Source organism: Lepidochelys olivacea, assembly GCF_965140295.1.
Source record: "Lepidochelys olivacea isolate rLepOli2 genome assembly, chromosome: 2".
Classification (NCBI taxonomy): Eukaryota; Metazoa; Chordata; order Testudines; family Cheloniidae; genus Lepidochelys; species Lepidochelys olivacea.
The window spans coordinates 196,825,010-196,848,531 of record NC_140412.1 but is presented as its reverse complement, the minus strand read 5'-3'; the positions used below and the strand labels follow the sequence as shown (position 1 = coordinate 196,848,531).

Sequence of the window (23,522 nt, the reverse complement as noted above, 5' to 3'; positions counted from 1 at the left end):
CCCAGTGACTGATAGCAGAAAGGCAGTGTGTAGTGCTTTAACAAATTCTTTAGACAGCCATTCTCTAAAATATTTTATAAAGTAATCAGCATGTTTTTTTGATTGTGCTTTTCTGCTTGACTGCAGAGATTCAATGTTACTTGTCCCAGACAACAAACTACAACTGCTGCTGACAGTACAGAGAAATCATAGAGTGATCTGGCCGTAGAAGGTGTGGTCTTTGAAAGAAAATGTAGCTGTTCCTAAGCGTAACTCTTTCATACCCAGTCTGAATTTATTTATGAACTACCTGCCTCATTGGGAGGTAGCAGAAGTTGGCCCTCAGTTATACCAGTATAACTGTGGAGTAAGTCCATTGATCACAGTGGAGTTATTGATTTATACTGGTGTAATTAAGAGCACAATTTGGCTTAGAATGGTATAGGGAGAGGATAGCAAAAGTACTAGCCCAACCAATAGGCTGGGGAAATCTCTGTCAAGGAAGGTAACCAGACTTTCCAAACTACTGTGAGAAATTTTAGCTTTCTTTGTGGACTTAAGTCACTGTACATCAAAACTGAATGCATGTTAAATGGAATTGTAAAAGAATGTTTAATGCCATTTTGTCTACAGCTAGAGTAAAAATCTCTTTTTTCCCCTAACTATGTGCAGGCTGGCATGGCTTTGACCTATGATCCAACAGCTGCTATACAGAATGGGTAAGTAACATATGCTGTTCAATTCCTTTTAAAAATTATTTGCAGGGCTCTCTTTCCAGTTTCTCTTCCTGCAGTGAAACTCATTCAGAAGCAAATTCATCTAATAATCCTTTTATAAGCTATGTCAGTGTGCAATGGCAAGTACATTTCATAGTTTCCATTTTTGTTTTTATTCTCTGTTGTGCGTAATATCTACTTAAACAAGAAGTTTCTTTTCCGAATAGTTTCCATCTCCATTTGGCAAACACTGTTTTTTCCCCTTTATTGACTTCATTTTAGTTAAAATAATTATTGAGAATGCCAGCATGGTTTGCGTACTAAGATTGTTCCTTAATCTGAGTTCCTTCTGCTAGCTGGATTGCTGTCACAGCATTGCCTGAATAAAAAGGCTGAAGACAAAGCCTTAGATAAGTTTTTGAGCAAAAGAGATTTAGGCTAGACTTATAAACTATGCTCACCTTCATTTTTCACCCACAACTCCCTGAGACAAATAATTGAAGGTGCAATTTTTGAAATGTGCCTGCCTACTTCAGTCATTAACTATCTGATCACCTGATAACACCTGCTATTATTTGTTGGGTTTAAAATTTCCAGCTAGATTATGATGGTTTTAAAATGGGTTGTGTTTTGCATCTAAAATATTTCACAGTGCCTGCTTAACCAAAGAGATGTTGATTGTAATAATTGCATTCTACATTATCATCAGTTAAAAGTGTGGGAAATTTATGAGTCTTGGTAGACCTCACTAAATTCCATACAAGCACTTTAGCGACTATCATCTTGGATCTGTCTCCCATGAAGGGAAAAAGATATGAAACATTAGAAACTCTTGTTTTGTTTTTCAGTATTTCTTAGAGCATAGCTTAGATGTTTAAAAACAAACATTCCAAATATTGGAAAACAAATCGATGATAATAATTAACACTTTTCAACTTCACTCAACTTTACAAATGGCATCCCTCCAAGGTAGATTTTCATTTTGGGGATGAAGATGATAAGGCAGGCCAATAAAGTGACTTACCCAAGACCCCAAAGGGAGATTTTTCAGAACCCTGATTTGAACTCTGGTGTTTTTAGTTCTGGTCCTGTGTGGAAATCTCTTTCTTTCTTGAACAAATCCATTTCTTTCCTGACTTGTTCTCTGTGGTACTGTGCACTTTTCAGCTGGTAGCACCCTGTTGGCCATGTTTGAAATAAAATCATCGAAGTTCATAATCCACTAGTGTATCATCAAAACAATTGGTTTTTAATTAAAAATAATTTCTATGTATCAGTGACATGAACATACTGGGAATTGTAATTTCATTGACTCAAAGTGACTAACATCCTTTTATGTTTAATTCTATGATGATCTGTAAAATTCAGTCATGTTATAGTGAAAGTTATTTCAAATCCACACATTATTTGTATCACAGAGGACCCAATACCATTCAGGCATTTGGATTGCACAGTTGCTTGAAGATGGTTGCTTTTTGGGGAAAAAAAATGTGTTCTGCAATGCAGTGTCCAATGGAAAATTCCAGTTTTTCATTTTTTTAAATGTTCTTTTATTTGAAAAATATAAAATAAATAACAATATAGGGCTGCTTTATCAAATATTAACAATTGATTCCTGCTCTTGACCTTTCTTTTTTTCTAGAGGCTCATTACATTTTCAATTTGATTAATATAAGTCTCACTCAAAATGCTCACATGGCAATAGTCTGAATGAATGAAGTGTCATCAGAAGCACTTATTAATATGTAGAAAACCATGGTTGACCCACAGAGAATTATATAGTAGGTATTCCATCTTCGGGTACTAGACATATCATAAAAATAAGATGTCTCTACTGTCACCTTAATAACATCACTATCCCTTGATTCAATTATTTCTTTTTAACTCCCCCACAATTCATCTATTAGTTGCTATACTTCATATGGATGCAATTCTGTATCATTTTTCACATGCATACTTGCGTATTTGATGGTATGTATTTTGTTGCATTGCTGTCATGGGTAAGTGCAATGAAAAACTAGCTCATGGGATTTGTGCCTGCTTAAGTTTGGAGCACCTTGATATTTGGCTGGTGAACAAATATGATTCAATATGTTCAGGTATGATGGACTGTATCACACACTGTATTTTAGCACAATTTTTCAGGTAATGAGTATTCTTGTTGTGTAATTCTTTAGCAATAATGGGAGATGAGCAGCTAAAGTCTGAACATCAAGTTGAGAATATACTCCAGTACTTGCAAAAGCAAGACATTATACTTGTGCTTGTAGCAAGATTGGGCAGGCCTATTCAAGGGACCCAGGTTAACAAGTGCTGGAGCACTGCACAAAAATGGTAAAATCCAGCTGATTTATTTGAGAGGTGTGGCTTATTAATAACACGTAGCTTACAACAGAGGTTGAGTGGCTTTCAAAGGAGAGGCAACAGGATCATGAGGACGGAGGAGGGAAAACCTAGGGCCAGCCAAGCTCAAGGAGGAAGCCTAGGATGAGATTTGAGTTACTGATAAAACTAACCCCTAAGAAGGTTGACCGTACCTGTTAGCAAGTCTTAGAATCCTGCGTAAAGCTGCTGAACTTCTGCTGATTCATTTTGGCAGGTGCAACTTACTAACTTCACACAGGATATGAGGAAGGTGGGAATGGCTGTGTAGAGAGAGGCAGCTAGGACAGAGGTGGCCCTGGAAAGCTCACGGAGGAGCTGGAGTGTAGGTTATGGTATTGCTTTTGAGTTATCAGCAGAGCCAAACCTTAAGAAAAGGACTGAGTTCGGACACTAACTCAAGAGCTGTGTGTTCTTCTGATGACAAAAATGGGATTCAGTCCAATCACCGAATGGTACTGTGAGTTTGATTACTGTATGATTGTGTAAAGAAAAGGAGTACTTGTGGCACCTTAGAGACTAACAAATTTATCTGAGTATAAGCTTTCGTGAGCTACAGCTCACTTCATCGGATGCATTCCCAATGAAGTGCGCTGTAGCTCACGAAAGCTCATGCTCAAATAAAGTGGTTAGTCTCTAAGGTGCCACTAGTACTCCTTTTCTTTTTGCGAATACAGACTAACACGGCTGCTACTCTGAAACCTGTAGGATTGTATATTTTCTTTTAAAGTCCATAGCAGAAGTAAAAAAAAGAGAAGCTTTTCAACAAAAGCAAAAACTAAGTCGTTTCTTCCACAAAGTAATGGATCATTCTCAATTGAGACTATTAAGTTATAGGGCTTGATTCTCCATTCCATTACACTGTTTTTATGCCAGTGGAACTCCATTAAAATCAATGGAGTTACACCAGCATAAAACTGGTGTAATGGAGTGGAGAATCAGGCCCTTAGCGTACCATAACAATGCAATATGAACATCTGAAGTACCAGTCACAGCACACTGTGGTGCAGAAGCTCTATTCCTCTCTCAATCTCTCTCTGTCTTTTCTGTCTTATAATCAGGCTTTCTTGAACTGCATTTATAAAGGCACTTGGATTTTTTTTCAGAGAGCAGTAGGTAGTGCTACCTTATCAGTGTTACAATTCATTATATTACTATTAGTTGTTTAATGCACTTGTACAAGAGAATACAAAAGTCTTCTATTTGCATTGTAAACATACTCATTTAAAATGTTGCTGAGGTTTTAGTCCTGTTTTGAGTGTAAGATTGCAGCGTACTGTATCAGTTTAATATTGATATCTGGGGGACTATACTATGGATTTGCAGAGCAAGGGGCTCGATACTCAAGAGAGGTGTTTTCCATCTGAGAGCTGACTCTGTGGCTTATTGCAATGGAAACTTGCTGCTGTGATAATGCTTGGTAATACTCTTACATTATGTTAGCCCCAGGATGCTATTCATGGATCTGACTTTTTCAGTACTGCCTGTGGACATGAGGCATGAGCAAATGGTGTTTATTTCTGCGCAAATAAGGTTTTATCATTGTGCATGTTCTATGCAAAAGGTTGCACATTCTCCCGTAGGATAGTAACCATATTGACATTTTTGCAGTGACATACAAAGAATCAAATCTCCCAATCCAACTTGCTTTTTTGAGGTAGGAGTGAAATATGTGAGCTCTTAGACAACAAAAACTTCCCTCAGAGCACTGCCTGTCCTATGTGCCAGATATTTGGTATCCCCTTATTGTGAACATGGTTCTATTAAGGTGATTTATAAAATCTCTCCTTACCTGTAACGAGGTGTGTGGGTGAATGTGTTTTCTCTGTGCACATAATATCCACATACAAAAGATCCTTTTCTTTTTTTTCTCTTTTTGAACGAAAGAGCAGCCTCCAATTTGCAGGTGCAGTTTGCAACTGCAAAATTTGCAGCTGCATTGTTGCACTTCGTTTTTGAGTTGGAGATATGTGCACCTATAGCAACTTGATTGCAGTAATTCTGATTTGCACCTGCAAATGATTTTGTGTGTGCAAATTGCACCTGCAGAAAGAGAGGCTAAGCCTCAGTCTTTGAGAATGCACCCCAGAACATATAGGTCGATTACCTCAAAATCTACAATTCTGGTAAAGTACTGTGCTTTCCAATGCCAGTGGATTTGGGGACCAAATTCAGTGGTGAGTCTAGAAGGGCCAAAAAGGAGTCAAAGCTGGTGTCACTTATACCTTCTGCCAGCGCCCCCACCACCACTCCAGTGTATACATTGGCAGCTAAGATTCCAAGATTCCATTAGAAGTATGCATTCAGTCTCACACTCACCAAAAATGCAACTGTCACCTCACATCTCCTCAAGTTAAGTCTAAAGAAGTTTGTGGTGTCACCAAAACTAAGAGGCCACAGAGAAAAGCAGAGCAAGAAAAGCAGCTGCCAGGAGAGTATAGCAAAGTGTGCATCAGAGTAAGCTGCTCTTTACATTTCGCTCCTACCCTTTCTTTGGGATCCACAGCATGTAGGTTACACAAGTTTAGACTCCTTTACGCATCAGTGAATGGGTGTAAGGGAGTTTGAGTGGGATGTTTCTGAGGTGCCTCTAAGAGAGACAGCGCATTACTCACAGCTCAGGGAAAGAGGTGTCTAAGGTGGCTTTAAGTTACCTCCCAGTTCTGGGCTGCTGCAACTTTCGCTGCTCTAGGGAGCTGTCTAATCTATGGCACCCCAAGCCAACCTGCCTTTGGGCAGCAATGCCATTGAGCATTGCCCTTGTCTACTATGCCCTCATGACCTCCAGCCCCTGGTTCTGCCCCCAGCATACCGTCTACACCTGGACTTGCAGAGGGGGCTTCGGAAGATGCTTTGAGCAGGGGATTGGACTGGATGATCTCCTGAGGTCCCTTCCGACCCTGATATTCTATGATTCTATGACATCCTGCTGCTGACTTGCTCAATTTCTTCACTGAGGGAATTCTCCCCCAGAAGGATGAGAGACTTCTCCACCCCTTTCCACTGCAGAGCATGGCCCAGTGTCATTAAAATTACAGTACAACTGTAGGCTTGTTTTTCCTATTAAGTTGTTTGTTCTATCAGAAGTCTCTCCTTTCTCTTCCATGGTGTTTTGGTGTGGATGTGTTAGGAATGTCTCTGACTGCCCTGATAATTTGTTTTAGATGATACCTGTTTGAAAGCATTCCAGACCATGACAGATAAATGGCATTGGCCGGGGAGCTGAGAGGCATGTATTTTTCCCATTACCCGACTGTGTATTCCAAAAGCTTATATAATAGTCACATAGCTGCAGCTCTAAGCTGAAAATGAAATGGTTAGCTGTCTATCGAGTTATTGGCTTAAGCAGGAAATCAGCATTAGGGGATCAAATAGGATGTTGTTTCTCTCCTGAACTGTCTTCAACCTGATAGCTCTTACCTTGAGTGGCAGTGTTTTAACTTCCCAGAGAGTGAAATATAATTCCATGTTTGATGGATAGGAATAGAACAGTAAGAACAAAAATGCATTGTTTTCTTGAAAGGGTTTCCCCTTTACAGTTTTTCTTTACTTGTGAGGTTTATTTATATTTCTATTCTCTAGTTCCCCATGGAGTTTCCTGTAAATTCTGCTGTTTTCATTTCTGGTCTACAGCTTGCCTCAGTACATTCGCTAAAAAATAGCATGGCCAAAGTGAAATCTGATTAGCCATTGACTGGGAACAGATCACTTGTGGTCAGCAGAGCATTCTAACAGGACTAGGGAAAACATGTGCATTGTGCTAATGTCACAGGTAAATGTATTCAAAAAATTCTTTGGTTTTAAATAACAGCATCTGTTCGGTCCCTGCTGAACAACAGTTTAACAAAAAATGCATCTGTCTTCTCCTTCATTATCTCATAAATAGGATACATGTAAAATGTTATATGGAGACATTTTAAAACCAGCTGTCTGGGCAGCACTCTCAGACAATATAGACATTCTTAAAAATGGCAATTTATTGCTATGTTTTCTCCAGAGTTCAGCTTGCTGCCCTTGCTATTTTAAAATCTTATTTGAAATACTGAGAACAGATACTTTCTTTTCTCTTCTCCCCCACTATATTTGGACATTTTCTCCCAATGTTCAAACAAGGGAGCCTGCTTTTCCTGTTTCTCCTGACTCAGGGATTTATTTTATTCCTCATCCAGAATCTGCTACATTAAATAGAGTGATTAGTATTAAATCCTGATTTGTCAAAGTGATTGATAGCAGTGTACTAGTGTAAAAAAAGATAATGTTGTTTTGTTGCATGGCTGTTGTGGAAGGCGACTGTTAATTTCCTTTCCTCAGTGTGGAAGAGATGTCAGAGGAAGGGGGAGAATACATTCTAATTCACCCCTCTGCAGAAAGCGTCTCTGCAAAATCCTATGCACCACTTATATCCAGTGCATGCCTCAAGTGATGGGCTTGAAGTAGAAATAAAAACAATAAAATAAATCAGAGGTTGAGATTTCCAAAGCTGTCTAGGGGAGTTAGAGACTAGACAAGGTGGGTGAGGTTAATATCTTTTATTGGATCAACTTCTGTTGGTGAGAGAGAGACACTTTCGAACCACACAGAGCTCTTCAAGTCTGGGAAAGATACTCCTAGCGTCCCAGCTAAATGCAAGGAAGAACAGATTGCATAGCAAAAGTAGTTAGACAAAAACAACCTGTCACGTGTGGGTGAATGTTCTTCACAAAGCAATCACTCTGTGTCTGACCTATCAGTCCTCATCCTCAAAGGAAACCCGCACAACACTTTCAAAAGACACGCCGGAGTCAGAGACGATTCATGCCTGCTGATAGTGGGGAGCACAGCGTAAAATGGGGGCACGTGACCGCCCCATGCGTTGGCTCTGGGAGGAACCTTCCAGCCCGACCTCCATGGGGCAGGGCAACAAATCCCACCAGCTCCTGGGGTGGGGGGCACAGGAGCAGGGAGCATGTGCCCCTGGCCCAGGGAGACCCACAGTGTCTCCCCGGAGCTCCAACGTCCTCACAGATACCTCAGCAGGGGAGGTGAGGGGCACAGGCAGTGCCCCTAACTCAGGCTGAGCGGGGGGAATCTGCTCCCAGCACCTTCCCCAGCAACCGTGTGTGGGGAGCAAAGGAGGCAGGATGGAACCACTTCTCGCACCAGCTGACGGTGAGCATTCAAGATCACTAACTCTGCGCAGCGCAGTGGCTGTCCATGAGAGAGGCCAGCTGGGGAGGCAGTGGCGGCCTTCCCGCTCTGCTCCCTGCCTGGGCCAGGCTGCCGGGGATAGGGAACAAACCAGCCACAGCCCCCCAATCCTCTGCACATTTCTGGCTTGCTTCCCCACCAGCAGGCTGAGTGGAGCAAGCCCTGCAAGGGCAGCTTAGCACTCACAGAAATCTGAGGGGGCACTAGACCCCACATGCTTCCCACCCACGCGTCACCTCTGCTGGGAACTTAAATTGATAACTCTGCTAGACATTAAAAATCATGTATTGAACAGAGACACTGGATTTATGGCTTATTACAACAATCTGTAACCCATTAACACCCTCTTTTTGACTATAACTGCAGAGGTATTAACCAGCCACTCTACCTTGAATATGTGCTGATTACTTGTGCTGAACAATCTGTTCCACCTTGCATTTAGCTGTGAAGCTGGGGGTACCTTTCCCAGGTCTGAAGAAGAGCTCTGTTTGGCTGGGAAGCTTGTCTCTCTCACCAACAAATGTTGGTCCAATAAAATATATTACCTCGCCCATCTTGTTCCTCTACAATCCTGGGACTGGTACTGCTACAACTATACTGCATACAACTGGGGGAGTTAGACACATACCTTTGATTAATTTCAATGGAAGAGATGCATTTACCTCTTCTAGATTGATATGAAAATCTTAACCAGTGTGTCCAGTAATTGCAGCTATCCCTCAATAAGCAAACTGAGGGAATATCGTCAACACTGAACTATTCAGATCTGAGAGAAAATAGTTACCGTATGCATAAATGAGATCAATATCAGTGTCTTTGAAATGGTCCGAGGAGTTTTCCTATACTGGATTGTACTCTGGAAAATCAACCACCACTGCATTTCAAATAGCTGCTTTCTCCATTTCTGAAGGAGAGTTTTCCACAGTTCTATGCTTCTTAATGCTTTCTGTAGGTGTAGAGGAAAAAATGATGTCTTCTGCAAATGGTCTAGATAGTGAAATTGAACGGGAGGGAGAAAACTGACAAAATTCATAGAGCCACATCATCCTTTTTTATTACTGTTTTGGAGAGAAAAAGAGATAATTGTCTTTGCCCAGTGGTGGCAGTGGATCAGTTAATTGGAGTCTGGCTATCAAGAGCCTCAAGAATCTTCCTTTTGTTTTCTGTTTCCAGATTTTATTCCTCACCGTACAGTATTGCAACAAACCGCATGATTCCACAGACATCTATCACGCCATTCATTGCTGCTTCCCCTGTTTCTACATATCAGGTATGTCAGATTTGCATGCATCTCAGTATGTACCGCCACTTGATGATTATGTTTTGGATGTGGACAAAGGCAAAACGTATACAGCAGAAAATTGTGTGTGCCTGCACGCTTTACTCATGCTTTAAACCAAGGCTTTTTTAGTAGCACTTAGTGTAGGGTATCAAGTATTTTCTGGATTCTTTACACTAAGTAATAAAAGCCACCATGCTTTTGTCCTATTTCAATCAGTTTTTCAAGTGCTCAGCATTTTGCTTCATTTCCAGTTGACACTAGCAAAAGTTTGTCATGCTTAATGAGATGTTTAGTCATTATGGCTTCTTTTCATTGGCCGAATTTTAAAGAATGCACCTTTTTAGTCATTTAGTTTCTCTTGATCATGTTTTGATCTTTTGCTCTCAGCTGTACTTGCCTCAATGACCTCCATTAACAACACACATTCCTCTTGAGTAGCACCCTGCAAAGCAAGACATTGGGGGAACACAGTTTTTATAGATGTCTTCAGGCTCCCACCCATTGTGTGTTTTGGAGTTTCTGTTGTCACCAACTCCTCCCAGTGGCCCCAAAATAGTTTTACTGTCCAGGCCTCCTTTTTCTATATCAAGTTTCCATTGTGAAATCCTTGTTCTGGCAGGATGGCTTTTCTGAGGTGACGTTAAAATATGGCTGCATAGATTTATTTGCGGGCAATATTTTTGGAGTGGAACACCTCCAGTATATAGCTAGCCATTATTAATTTGAAGAGCAAAAGTATTGAGTTTTTCCCACATTATAGTGAGGAACACTTTTGTCAGGCCATCAGAGTTGAAACCATGCACAAAACATATCCCTAAAACTTACCGAGGTAGATAATTTTCACTGTTATCTGGGGTTGTTTTCTTTAAATATTTATGGTTGAATTTAATGGTCATGAAAGTGAGAAACTTCTGGCACTTACTTTAATCAGGTACAGTGCAAGTGTTATGTGCTCTTCCCCATACCAGTCAGTTCCGACCTGCAGCCTCGCTGCTCTTCCAATCCTGATGCCTGCTTCAGAAAATTCCACCAGACTTGCAAAACTACATTTGGGAAATTTTGTTGTTGTTGTTGGGTTGGTTTTTTTTAGATGAAGAAAATGTCTGCAGGATACTACCACTACATTGAGATACCAAAATTATTTTAGTTTGTACAGGAGAGGAGATTGAAAATCAGATCTCCAGAGGTAAAATTAATTAAACCTCACTCTACTCCACAACTCAGAATTCTTAAACTTGAAGTGTATGTACAATTTTTCAAGCAGATGTTCTCTTACTGAGATAACTTCCAAATGGCAGCACAAAAGGTAAAATTTTCAAAATCTCTTAAATTGCCTAGCATCCCCTTTTCCCAAGCTTTGAATGAGACTTTCAAAATTACTTTCTGAGGTACATAAGTCACTTTTGAAACTAGGACTCAAACACGATGGCACTAAAGAGCTTTTGAAAATTTTACTTAAAGTTTGCACCTACTGTACCATCTGTTGGATAACACACTTCATTGGATAAAACAGGGGAGCATAGACAGTGTGGCTGTCTTTCAGACTCCTGAACATGGCAGAAACATTACTGAATGGAATCTGAAAGTTTCTACGTCAATAAGATTACAAGACATAAATGAATTTTGTCTCCCCGTAGGTTCTTCCTGAAATTAGCTCACTATTAGTTGTTATTGTGACAAGTGCAAAGGATCCTTGCAACTGAATTCACTGAGAAAAGAGATCTCTGTTTAAAAGATCTTGTGCTAACGAAAGTTATTTGATACGCAGGTCCAGAGTACTTCGTGGATGCCTCATCCGCCATACGTTATGCAACCAACAGTAAGTGGATATATCCTCGCATCCAACTAAACCTGTATGTAGCAGATCCCTACCTCTACTGGGCAGCACTAGGTCATTGGAAAAGTTATAAGAGTGATCACCTGCCCCATGAGATGGGAATCCTTTGTCATGCATGTCAAGATCCCGCTTCTTTAAGGATAATATTTGTATTCAGTATAAAGAGGAAGATGGGATCGTATATTGTCTAGTTTTGTTGATTATATTAAGGAAATAAAAAACCCTTGAGTGTAGCGTCTGAATCATTACTTTAGGGACTGTGAAATAACTGCACTCTTGGATATTTTGAGTTGCTTAGATGAACACATCTGCTACACTTCCCCTATATCTTTATCCATTCAAAAAATCCTTTCCCGCTGACATATAAACTTGAAAGGATCCTTACTATATCGCTAACGTATTCCAAACGCTGCAAGAGGTAAAGCACAGCTGTCTTAGAGTCTCCACAGAATTTGGGTCTTCTCTCTGACTTGATCAGTCAACTCATATTTTTTTTGTCTTGGAAAGTTTGCTTCATGCTTCATCAAATACAGTACAGCACTCAAAACAGCACGCAAATGCATGTTGCATCATTCATTAAAAATAAGTAGTTCTGCAAGTTCAGTTTCACTCACAAAGTACTTTTGACAGTGTTGTTTAAATGCCAGCAAAGTATTAGATGGAGACAACACACTGAATACATTTGTACAGATTGCCTGAATTGTGGAGTGCTTTGTTTGTTTGTTTGTGTTGTATTTGGCCAACTTATCAGATACGGATTGATGTGAAACTGTTGCTTATTCACATTCAAATATTTATTCCACATCAACACTTTTTAAGTAATTGATTTCGCATGAGGAGGGTAAATGTAACATGCAGTTGCAGAGCATCAGATTTTTTACAATATCTATGTTTTCCCACTCGTGCAAGTATTCTGACTTTATAATAATAATAATAATAGCTTTATTTATTTGGTGCCTATCTGCTGAAGTATGATATCTTGGGAGTGAATTTCTCCGTCCATGAAATTGGGGTAGCTGCTTTCACTACCTAGAGTTAGGCATATAGTAGTATGGATATAATTATCTGACCTGTGGAGCAAAATCCTGATTTGAAACACCCTTGCTCATTCACCATTGTTGCTCTCCTGAGCAGAGTCTTACAGATTTTTCAAGCTGTGCAGTAGTCTGATCACGTGATCAAATGCCTACTCAGCGCTCAATTGAAATAACCAAGTTTATTTCATTTGCATCCAAATCTGGATGCAAATCCGTGTCTCCTTGAGGGAAAGAGAGCACATAAAGCTCCCTACATCCGACAGTAGGGAGGCGTGTTCAAGTGAGAGTTTTTATAAGTACAATGAAATCTATTCCCTAACTCTTCAGACATAACTGCAGAGCATACGAAATGTTAGAATCCCGCACATCGGTGAAGGCAAGTAACTGTTTTCTAACCTGTGGAAAACCAGTGATCTCTGTAAAATACACAGGTTTTACAGAGAAAATCCAAGCACTTCACTGCTCCGGTTTGAGATCCTTTGTTCCATATGGCCACTTGGCTATTATTACAAAACACAGAAACTTCATTATGAAGCAGTTTGGGTAGCTACACGCAAAATATGCCTGACACAACCCCACAAAAGGAAGGAAGTGAAAAATTAATCCACTTAACTACATACCATCTGCTCTACCACACCCAAACACACACCTTAATATCACCACAGCTACCATACATCATGGACCTTTACTCTGCCTTGTTTTTACTCTTCTGCACACACTCCTTTAGCAGATTATTTTTTCCCCAACACTAGTAGTTGTAGGTGTTTAGTGTTTGGTTGTGTTGGGAGAGGGTAGTTTGGTAAATGGCTCTGTTCAATAGAGTGATTAAACAGGTGAAGGAAGGCTGGCATCCCAAGGGAGGCAGAGTTAAGTCTGTGGTACAGTCTATCATGTAGGGTAGTTGTGGTCATAGTAAGGTGTGTGCTTGCGGGTGAAGGAGTAGAAGGTATGTAAGTAATTGACTTCACTTTTCATTTCCCATTTCCCTGGTTTTGTGTGTGTGTGTGTGTCAGTCCTGTTGTGTCTATTGCAATCCTAATGACTTCACACACAGTTTCTTTTGTTCATACATTTCGTGGGTGGGTTTTTTTTAATGCTTAATCTGGGGCAGGCATTAGAAAAGGGGGAGATAGACCAAACAGGTCGAAGAGCCGGGGAATATCGGTCAACAATGAAATGTAGGGCTGCCAAGGAAAAATTTCACCCAAATCCAAGGGCTTAATTATTAAAAATTTATTATGAGAAACCAAACACTACATAGAAAATTCAAAGAGCATAAAGATTAACAGCCTCTAAAATGTCTCACCAATTGGCAGTCTACATTAACAGAAAAACAAGAATGTATGCCCTACTTTAAGCCCACTGTAGTTGCAACTCTGACTATGGAGTCTCTGCCAGGCACCTTCATAAAGTTAAAAACAACAAAATGGAGAACATTTGACTAAGTTAGGATTTCAGAGTCTCCAGTGAGTTCGTGAAACTGGTGGCTTTCTGATCCAATTAGCTATTTGTCTCTCCTCTTTCGTTTAGTATGTGACTTTGCTATCTAAAATGTCACTAATTTACTTGACAACATTTTACAAGATGACTGATTACAGTGGCTGTGTACTCTACGTGGCTGTATAATGTCACATTAGAAGCCAATGCTGATAAAATTTTACAGTCCCCCTGCTACAAAATGTAGGAACATTTTGTTAAGGCTGTATTATTCTTTGTGAGCAAACATAAACTCTTTTAAGGAGAGTAATGTTTGAGTCACTTCTAATGCTTTGTGTTAATTATAAACATTCAGTAAATGATGTCACTGGATGATTAATTTTTCATTCTCAGAAGAAAGTTTAGATTTAACATACTCTTTATATTTAAACACGATGTAGTGCTCTTCATGATAGAAGAGCCAGGATTCTGTTGTAGTGAAGACAACTAGATAAAGGAGATTCTTTATTCAGGATACGCACACACGCAGACAGTCCAGCTTTCTCCCAGGTTCTCAAGCTCACAGACTGAAGGAAACAGCTGTGCTGCACAATGTAACAACCCAAAAGAATATCTGGCTGCAACTGAGCTATCATGGAATGGATTGTTGACTACATGCAATGCTGGCCAACTATTTACGTGGAAAAATGCCAGGAATGTATTTCCAGTCGTTACCAACCAAATAAGAGTAAAGTCTGACTTTACTTTGAAAGATAATGGGTAGAAATATTATTTTGAAAAACTTGTGTTATACGTAAATTCTATTAACTGTGTAGTTAGCTGCATGGAAATGAATATAAAATTGATTCAACCACTTTTGTTGATTAGAATAATTAGCACAGATAATATTCACATGCTGGCAAAATGAAGTCATGCCAAAGAATCACCCACATCTGTGTGCCCCAAAAGCCACTTGAACTTGCAAATTGGAGATCTGCACGTGCTTAGGAGCTTTAGAAAATGAGATTTGGGCTCCTGAATCAATTAGGTACTTTTAAAATGTTTACCCGAAGGATCTTTTGACTCAGGCACTTTTTAAAATTTTACCCGATGTACATGTAATTAGATGGCTGAGCTGGCTGCACTATAGTCAGCAGACAAACAAATCTCAAATATTCAAGCTATATTAGTTTGTCCCCTTTCCTGTATGACCTGCCTATGTTTACCAACTCTGAAGAAAAACAAACTCTGATAGCATTGTGACAAGGTGTTCTCTTGACACAGCATGTAATTAATTCATCCCAGAAACTGAGTTCTGTTTGATCAAGTACAAATTTCTTCTTAATCTGTTCACCCATCCCTGTCAGTTAAAATCATATACTCCATTGCTATGTTGAAATAAGGGTTGAGGGAGAGAGATGGCAGAGTCCAAATATGAATGAAAAGTGAGTTATCCTGTGGATTTAGAGACTTTTGCCGTATTAGCATGTTTTTGTTGTATGATACCCTGCTATCCTTGAATGCTCTCTGGTGGCTCATGGAAAACTTTGAAAAACATTCTATTTAAAGACAGTTCAGAGAGAGAGAGAGAGAGAGAGATCCTTTGTGTTTCTTTTAATTACCTAATTTTTATTATCAGAATGTTTGTTCTAAAAAGTTCATGTGCTCTTATTACTTGTTCTTCACTAAAGGCCCAATTTGTAGCGAACCAGCATAAATACCATACACATACATTATCTGTGCATACATCTGTTTTTGCATTTGAGACCCCTCTTGTGTGCATGAAAAGCTAATATTTAGGGCCAAGTCTGCTTTATAGATTCTATACAGTAGCTGCCGAGGGAATTAACCAATGAAAGCATGCATCCTACCAGGATGGGAGGAAAGCACAGCAGCACACAGGGTATGTTTACTCTCCAGTTGGAGGTGCAATTGCAACTCGGGTAGGCATACCCATGCTAGCTTTAATCTAGCTAGTGCAGTTCCAAGTAGCAGTGAGGATTTGACGGCATGGGCTAGCAATGCAAACATGTACACAGGGATCCAGGCAGCTTGTACAGCCTACTGAACCTCATGATGCCATATCCACACTGCTATACTAACTAAACTAAATCTAGTTCAGGTGTGTCTACCCAAGCTGCAGTCACACTTCCTGTTGCAGTATAGGCATACACCCAGGGAAAGCCACTTCTGTAGGATGGTTTCCATTCTGATGATGTATTTCCAGTAGACACCCTGGATACATGAGTTTTAAAGGACTTGTCTCGTATCCAGCCACAAGCCCCCAAACCCTTCTGCCAAGAAAGGAGAGTATCCCAATATTCCATAAGGTAATCTTACTGATTTTTCAGTCCCTCTTGCCTTGCCCCGTGGGAGAGGTAATCTGGCTTTCATTTTTTAAACTCAGTCCTTACTCAGGCAAAACTCCCATTTCAATGAGAATGTATCCTGAATAAAGACTTCACGATTTTGTCTCTTGATTGCCGTATACAAATATAGAGTAAAATATACAAACTCTCCTGCGAAAACATATCATTTTTCATTTTCTCACGAGCAACTTTGTTGTTTTGGGTAATACCCAAAATACCACAGTAGTCTGGCAGTGTTTGGATTCCTACTTCCTTGAACAAAGGAAGTTTAGTTCCTTGTACATGCTCATTAATACCTCAGAAAACTATATTTTCTTTACCTCACATTGGTTACTCTATCTTTTTAGTAAGTTGAACCAGGAATCCATTGTGTGTTAGCATGTCTGAATGTAAAGAAACAAAGTGTATCCTGTGTCGGCCATTTGTGTTCTATGTATGTGATAGTTCAGCTACATGATATGAAAAATAAACAGGAAACGATCCTTAGAGATTGAAATCCCCAGCTCTTCTTTTAAAGTTTAGCTGTGTGTTTTTGAACGTGAACTTACTTGAACTTCTAAGGCCAAGGAGGTTAGAGATTGAAATGACTAACCAGACACCAGTGCCAAAGCTCTGCTGAACAGTTTTAATTCCAGTGTTTCCCGAGGCAGAAAATCAAGGACTGCCAATTCTACAACTCTGATAATCCAGGCAGTAATTGGCAACGTTCCCTTGGGACTAGCATGAGGTCCTGTCTCCCTGCCCCTCACCCAATACCGTGTCCATATATAGAAATTGTCTCCAGACTACCAATGCATAATCACAAATTGAGCATGTATTTACAGAATCTATGTAACCTCAGGTTTTAGTGCTAATCACCATAGTACTGAAGCTCAGAACAATGACTCCTGTAGTTAGGGTAAAGGTAGAAAAGCAAGACATTTCATCCAAGTCTATATCTCTAAAAGAGGACATGGGTGTAAGCAGTTCATCCATGTCACATATGAGGTGTACGGATGGGGGCTTGAATAATGTATCATTGATTAGTCAACTCTTATCTGAAATAATATAAAACAAAATATAGCTGCAATAGTTTTTGGTTTTGATGATGTCATACAAGCATCCCCTCTCGAATCCTTTCTGACACTCTGCTGAAGCCCCCTTGTGTCACTGAATGTCTTTGTGACATAAGCAAGATGTAAAAGCTTCTTCTGGAAACCTATGCACTGACATACAGTCAATGAGCAGAAGAGCCACATAGTGATTCCCCAAGACAAAGCCTTGTGTTTTGCTATTTGTTCTTATCCCTAAGACGACTTAATTGCTTAGCTTAGCTTTTTTGACATAACTATTTTGCGAGGAATTTAAATTAATGGAAAAATATAGATATGTATACAAGATATATGTATATATAAATGTTTGAGTTCAGATCTATGAACTTGACTAGAAAAGATATTTGAAGAACCAGACTGACATTAAACGTGAAAGGACACTCATGAGATTTTGGATCCAGGAATTTCTGTTTTAGGATAAATAATGTCCATGGAGTATTGATTTCTATTTAACAGAAGAGAAGCAATCTTAATCATCAGCCTCAGGCTCTCAAGAATAGTTTTAACACAACTGTTTCAAAGGAGCAGAATATATCAAAGGGTGTTTATTTTTTAAAGCTTTTTATGAATCAATAGTTTTCTTCAGAAGAATGTAAAATATATGTAATTTTTTTTCAATGAAATTTCTCATTTTGTGGGTGGGAAAAGATTAAATGGTACTTTTTAAAGTTCTTCATGGGTTTAGAATGTTAGAATTAATCCTGGGATAGTGGATTAATGAGCAGATGGAAGACAGTGTGATCAATAGAGTGATAAATTACATAGACGTGATATAAATTGATCACATTTTCCTTCAGTTTATCACATCATTGATATTGCATCCTGTATCTTGTTGTGGATGTATGTCTGTAGAGGTGATGTTATAAATTGGAGAAGCATGTGATATGTTTATGTTGTATGCTTCTGTCATGGGGTGCTCCCCACTCTTACTGCTGCTCTAGCGCCTCCTTCTGGCAAGGGCACCAGAACCTTTTTAGAAGGGGGGGCAGGTGACACATAACTGTGGCTAGTGGGGGACTCCCGCCCGCCCACTGCTTAAAGACCGCCCCCTCTCCCCGCCTAGGGGGAGGATCTACAGGACCTGGAAACCAAATGATTCCGTGGGACAACTAATGAAATAACAGGGACAGGAGTGCGGTCAAAGGGTCAAAAGAAGGGAGCCTGACGGGGACGCCGAGCAGAGAACCCCGGACAGCACCCACTGCTCCTCAAAGGCATCAAGGGAGCCAGTGGACGCCGCCCAGAGGAACTCTGCCGGGATACGTGAACGGACTGAGGATCAGAAACAGGCCCCACAGTCACAGGAGTCTCCATCAGCCAACCTCCTCTCCCTGGTTTTATAGATGGTCGTTTTAGCCAGGGCCAGGAGGAGGTTGACCAGGAGGTCCCGTGATTTTGTGGGGCCACGGATGGAGTGCATAGAGGAGGAGGTGAGGGGAAAAGTGCAGCCAAAAACGTAACAGAATATTCGTGAGGAGCCAGAATAGGGGCTGCAACCTGGCACACTCCAAGTAAACATGCGCCAGAGTCTCCCTCATGCCGCAGAAGGGGCAGGTGTCCGGGATGGGGTAAACCACGCCAAGTACATGCCCGTGTTCACAGCCCCATGAAGGAGCCGCCAGCTGAAATCCCCGGCGGGCCTCGGAACCAGGGTGGAGTATAGGCTGGCCCACCGGGGCGCCTCACCCTCTAGAGGTGGCAGGAGGTCCCGCCACTTTGTGTCAGGGCGGGACACGAGGGTGAGGAAATAAAGGGTGTGGAGCATGAGCGTGTATAGGTGTTTCCTTGGCGCGGTCTGGAAACGAACCGGCTTCAAGTCATGCAGCTGGCTCATGGAGAAGGGGCAGGGGGACCGGGTGGGTCCACGGGGTAGGGGCCCGATGAAAAGGTCTGGAGGGCCTGGGGTGGCGGGTGGACGGGGCATGCCCTCGTGCATGACCCGGTCGAGGTAAGCCCGAGCAGGGGACGGCAAAGCGGCCCTCACCTCCTGAAGTACGTGCCGGGGAGTACAAGACCTGGACAGCCCCATACGCTGAGCGAGCGTCAGGGGATCCAGCCAATCTCCCCGGTCGTAATCCAGGAGGTCTCCAACTCTGGTAACTTCTGCCAGGACCAACCTCTGGCGCACCAACGGGGACTCCACCGCCTGCACATGGAGCTGGGGGTTGTGTAGCAGGGGCTCCCCAAGGAGAGCTGCCCCCTCGGTAGCCGCCATGGACCTGGTCGTTAAAAGCAGTTTCCAGGTCCAGAGTAGTGGGGGACTGTAGCAGGGTGGTCACCCGCTTCTGCCCTGAAGGGCTTGAAATCAGCCCTGGGAGAGGGCTGTGGCTGGCAGCAAGCAGTTCCCAGGCTGACTGGGGGAGCAGGCTCAGCTGGGGCCACGCCCCAATCAGGGCTCAGCTGGCCCTTATAAGAGGGCCGTGGGCCAGGAGCCGAGAGTCTCCTAGCTGTGGAGGGAGACGGGCCTGGCTGCTGGGGAGTGTACCAGAGTACTGGAGGTGGAGCAGGGCTGGAGGAAGGCCAAGGGAGCTGGGGAGCTCTGACCTGGAAACCCCCAGGCTTCAGGCCTAGTGTAAGGCCAGATAGGTACTAGGGTTGCAGGGGGCAGCCCAAAGGTAGGCAGAGGAAGTGGGTCCAAACCCCCCTTGCCTGTGATGATTGGCTTATACATTGCAGTCCTCCCCAGTGTGCAGGGGCTCAACGGTGACTGGCAGTAGCCAAAGTCTGAGGCGAGGTGGGGTTAGTGGGGGGGGGTTCTCCAGGGAGGGGGAGACCCAGATCTGTGGGGTACTGCCAGGGGGCAGCACCCCAGGGAAAGGGGCACCAGGGTCTGGGAGGGACACGGGGGCCAGCGGCAAGCAGGACACCGGCCTGCAGAGGGTGCTCCGGAGTCTAGAAGAGCTAATTCCCTGAGAGACCAGCAGGAGGCACCGCAGGGGTGAGTCCCGCACTGTGACAGGGACACAACTGAAAGATTTGGGGGGGCATGTGACCACCCCACGTGTTGCGTCTGTCTCCACCCCTTGACTCATCTCAGCAGATGGTCTGCAAAGCAGGCAGCAGCGCTGGGACTCCAGCAGCAGGGAAGGAAGAAGCATCCCCATGCGCAGGAGTGGGTTGGAGCTCAGCCAGCAGCCAGCCACTGTGCAGCTTTCTCCCTCCCCAGCCTGCATGGACACACGGAAAATGCAGCTGGCAGGGGGAGCTCTGCCTCCTCGCTGCTGGGCGTCCCAGCCAGAGGCGTCCCGAGAAATCTGGGGGGAACATGTGACCGTGCATGCCCCCCTAAGTGTCATCTCTGCCAAAGTGGAGTCCTGGGCCCCCTTCTCCCCTAACTCTGCATTCTCTCGTGGCCCTAGCCCCCTGTACTCCCTCCCTGTGCAGTCGCCCCGCCCCCCTGTCCCCCTTACACAGGCACTTGGTACAGCCGGTCTCCTACCTCCAGTGGCTGCACATAGCTCACCGAGAACCAGGCGCGCTGGCCATTCTTCTTCTGCCCTTCCAACCAGCCGCTGTCTAGCACCTGCAGCTCTGTAATCAGCTCCCTCGCTGCAAAGTGCAGCCCCTGCATATTGCGCCAGCCTGAGGCTTGCAGTTTGGTGCCCCCTTCCCCCAAACTATGCCCAGGTTAAAAAATGGGAGGGCATGACCCACTGGCCCCACCAGTTGCAGCGCCGATGCCTCCGGGCCACTCTGGGGATTAGCTCTTGAGGCAAACGCGGTTTGCACGCAGTCACTCTGACTCTCTCTTCCCAGGGAATGACTGCAGCCTGCCCACCTCTGCAGCCTCCAAACACTTCTCCCTCTTTCCAGGAAGTGACTGCCCTTTCCCAGCAGCAGACCCTTTCTGTTGCCAGCTACTTGGCTTATAGGCCCCACCTATGCCCTGCCCAGTTTCCCCTGCTTACAGTGAGTTCCCTGGCTCCTGAGCCAGGTGCAGCCTGTGGTGTTAAATGGTTTACCTGGCCATCTTAATCCTTGTCAGCCCTATGTGGGTGGACATCTCATCACAGCCTCTCTAACTCATCATTCGTCGCTCACCACATCTCTTGTCCCCTGCCCACAAATCCATCACCCTCGACTGATGCAAACATTTCCAATGCCTGAGCAGCAGCATCTGCAGCGACAATGGTATCAGACTGGTTTAAATGAATGCAGGTTTGGAGGTGATATCCAGGTAGCAGGCTAGGCACAGAGGAATTTCACAGCAGTTGGAGGCCAGGTTGCAGAGCAGCCATGGAACTACTGCAGCAACTGCAACCCTGTGTGACTTCAGCATCTCCTGCTGCTGCTGTGCCTTCTTTTCACAGGAAGCCATGGCTGATGGATCTACGTGCCAGTGTATAGACTGACTCCTACTAGGAGGCAGAAAGGTTATCCCTGCAGAGGCCAGCTCTACAGAACCAAGGAAGCCTGGACCAAATCTGTGGGTTTCCCAAATCCGCACCCTTTGTGCAGCAGAAACTCATTAATTCCATTGCAGGCAGGGCCCCATGCAGCTTTGGAGAACGAGACAGAATTTGAACCTAAAAGAGTAACACTTAGGAAGAGCCATATAGCATGACCAACGTTCATGTTTTGCTGGAGGGGTGTATAATGGCACCAAAATAGGAATCTCAAGGACTGGACTGGGCTCATAGATTTGGGCTCATAGATTTGTTGATAAAATTGTGAAATATGAATTCCTGCCAGGAAGGGTTCACACCAATTTCACCACTGCAAAAAGTCCTCTTGTATGTAATTGATGTAATTCATTCATTTTAGAATTAAGTTCAGTAATGTAAATTTCATATTATTTTTTAAACATGGAATCATTCCAAGATTTCAATCTATGAGGATTCTACTATAATAAAAAAATAAATCCAAGTCAGAATGATGTGATTGTTTGTGCCTAGAAACCACAGCTTGGGAGCCCAATTGTGGTAGGCGTCCTCTCCTTTCACATTGGTGACAGTGGATTGGACCTGAACTTAAACTTTACGGTCCTGAGTTCGAGTTCTAGTCCCATTTCTACTACTGATGTGCTGTGCGACCCTAGAGCAAATAATTTCACTTCTCTGCTCCTGTTTCTTATTTCATTTTTTTCTGACTCATTTAGTGAACACTTCATGGTAGTGACTGTCCCTTACTCGGTATTTGTACAGTCCGTACCAGAACTAGGCTCTGGTCTTGACATCCAGCCACTATCACAATATAAATAATAATGAGCTGACAAAGAATAAAAAACTGCCCCTGCCTAAGAGTCAGATTGAGTCTGATTCTCCTCTCATGTTAGACAGGTATAAATCAGGAGAAACTCCACTGAAGTAAATAGAGTTACACAGGTATGACACTGGAGTGAAAAGAGAATCATGAGTCACACAACAATGAATAAGCTGAATGAACCAGGCATTGACACATGTTTAGTTCATCAAAACAAAATACTGTCCATAAATCGCACTGTGTTATGCAAGCACATATTCAGAGGCTGATTTACATAAGTAGAGAAAATTACCTAGTCTTTCTACTGCCTGTGGAAAGTTGAGAGAAAATATAGGTGTGGTCTTTAACAGTTAATATCATTACATCATAACTGATAACATAACCATTTCTCTAGTGGTGTAAATAGGTGAAGTGATATAAAACTAGGCACCCCACTAATTATGAACTTTGAGTAGTCTCAGTAGTGTTTAATTATCTTCGTAATTCCTGACAGTATATCTTTTTATACACTTATAAACATTCCCTGTGGTTTGACAGCCAAGCAGCTTAGAAACTTGAAACTAAAATCCCTGTATAAATTCTCCCACGTTTTCTGATTGCAACTGGTTTGTTATTGAAAGTTTTGTTGGGAATAGCAGCCTTTGGCATTGCTTTGTGATTTTTTTTTTATTTGCTTTGATTTAATTTTTTGTTCAATTGTTTTTTCAGGTAAAAAACCTGACTTTTTAAAGTATGAAAACTTACCATGGACTTTGCAAAACATGGAAGAATTCAGACCAGATCTTGCTTGCCTTATTTAGGCATGCAAGTAATCCCATTACAGTTAATGGGACCATTTGCTTAATTAAGGCATTCAGGTTATAACCTCGTGGTTTGATTCTCCTCTCACTCTGTTGTGAACTAGGATTAAATCCATTTAAGAAAATAGAGTCAATGTTGTTCCATGCAAGCTTGTCATTATGGTTCAATGGTACCTGCACTATAGTTAAGGCTGCGTTATAGAATTCAGTTTTAGCAGGAGCTT

At 42.4% G+C, this 23,522-nt stretch overlaps 1 protein-coding gene across 2 annotated transcripts in view; it reads left to right on the top strand.

Annotated features, from left to right (window-relative positions):
• Window positions 1-23,522, top strand: part of RBMS3 (RNA binding motif single stranded interacting protein 3) — a gene marked incomplete at its 3' end in the record, with an annotated part of 551,834 nt that overhangs the window by 471,240 nt on the left and 57,072 nt on the right. For both annotated transcript variants that reach the window (XM_084619481.1, XM_084619480.1), the window contains exons 9-11: window positions 652-698; window positions 9,438-9,534; window positions 11,315-11,365. In XM_084619481.1, the coding sequence (XP_084475607.1) occupies window positions 652-698; window positions 9,438-9,534; window positions 11,315-11,365 (195 nt within the window). The remainder of the gene's footprint in view (window positions 1-651; window positions 699-9,437; window positions 9,535-11,314; window positions 11,366-23,522) is intronic.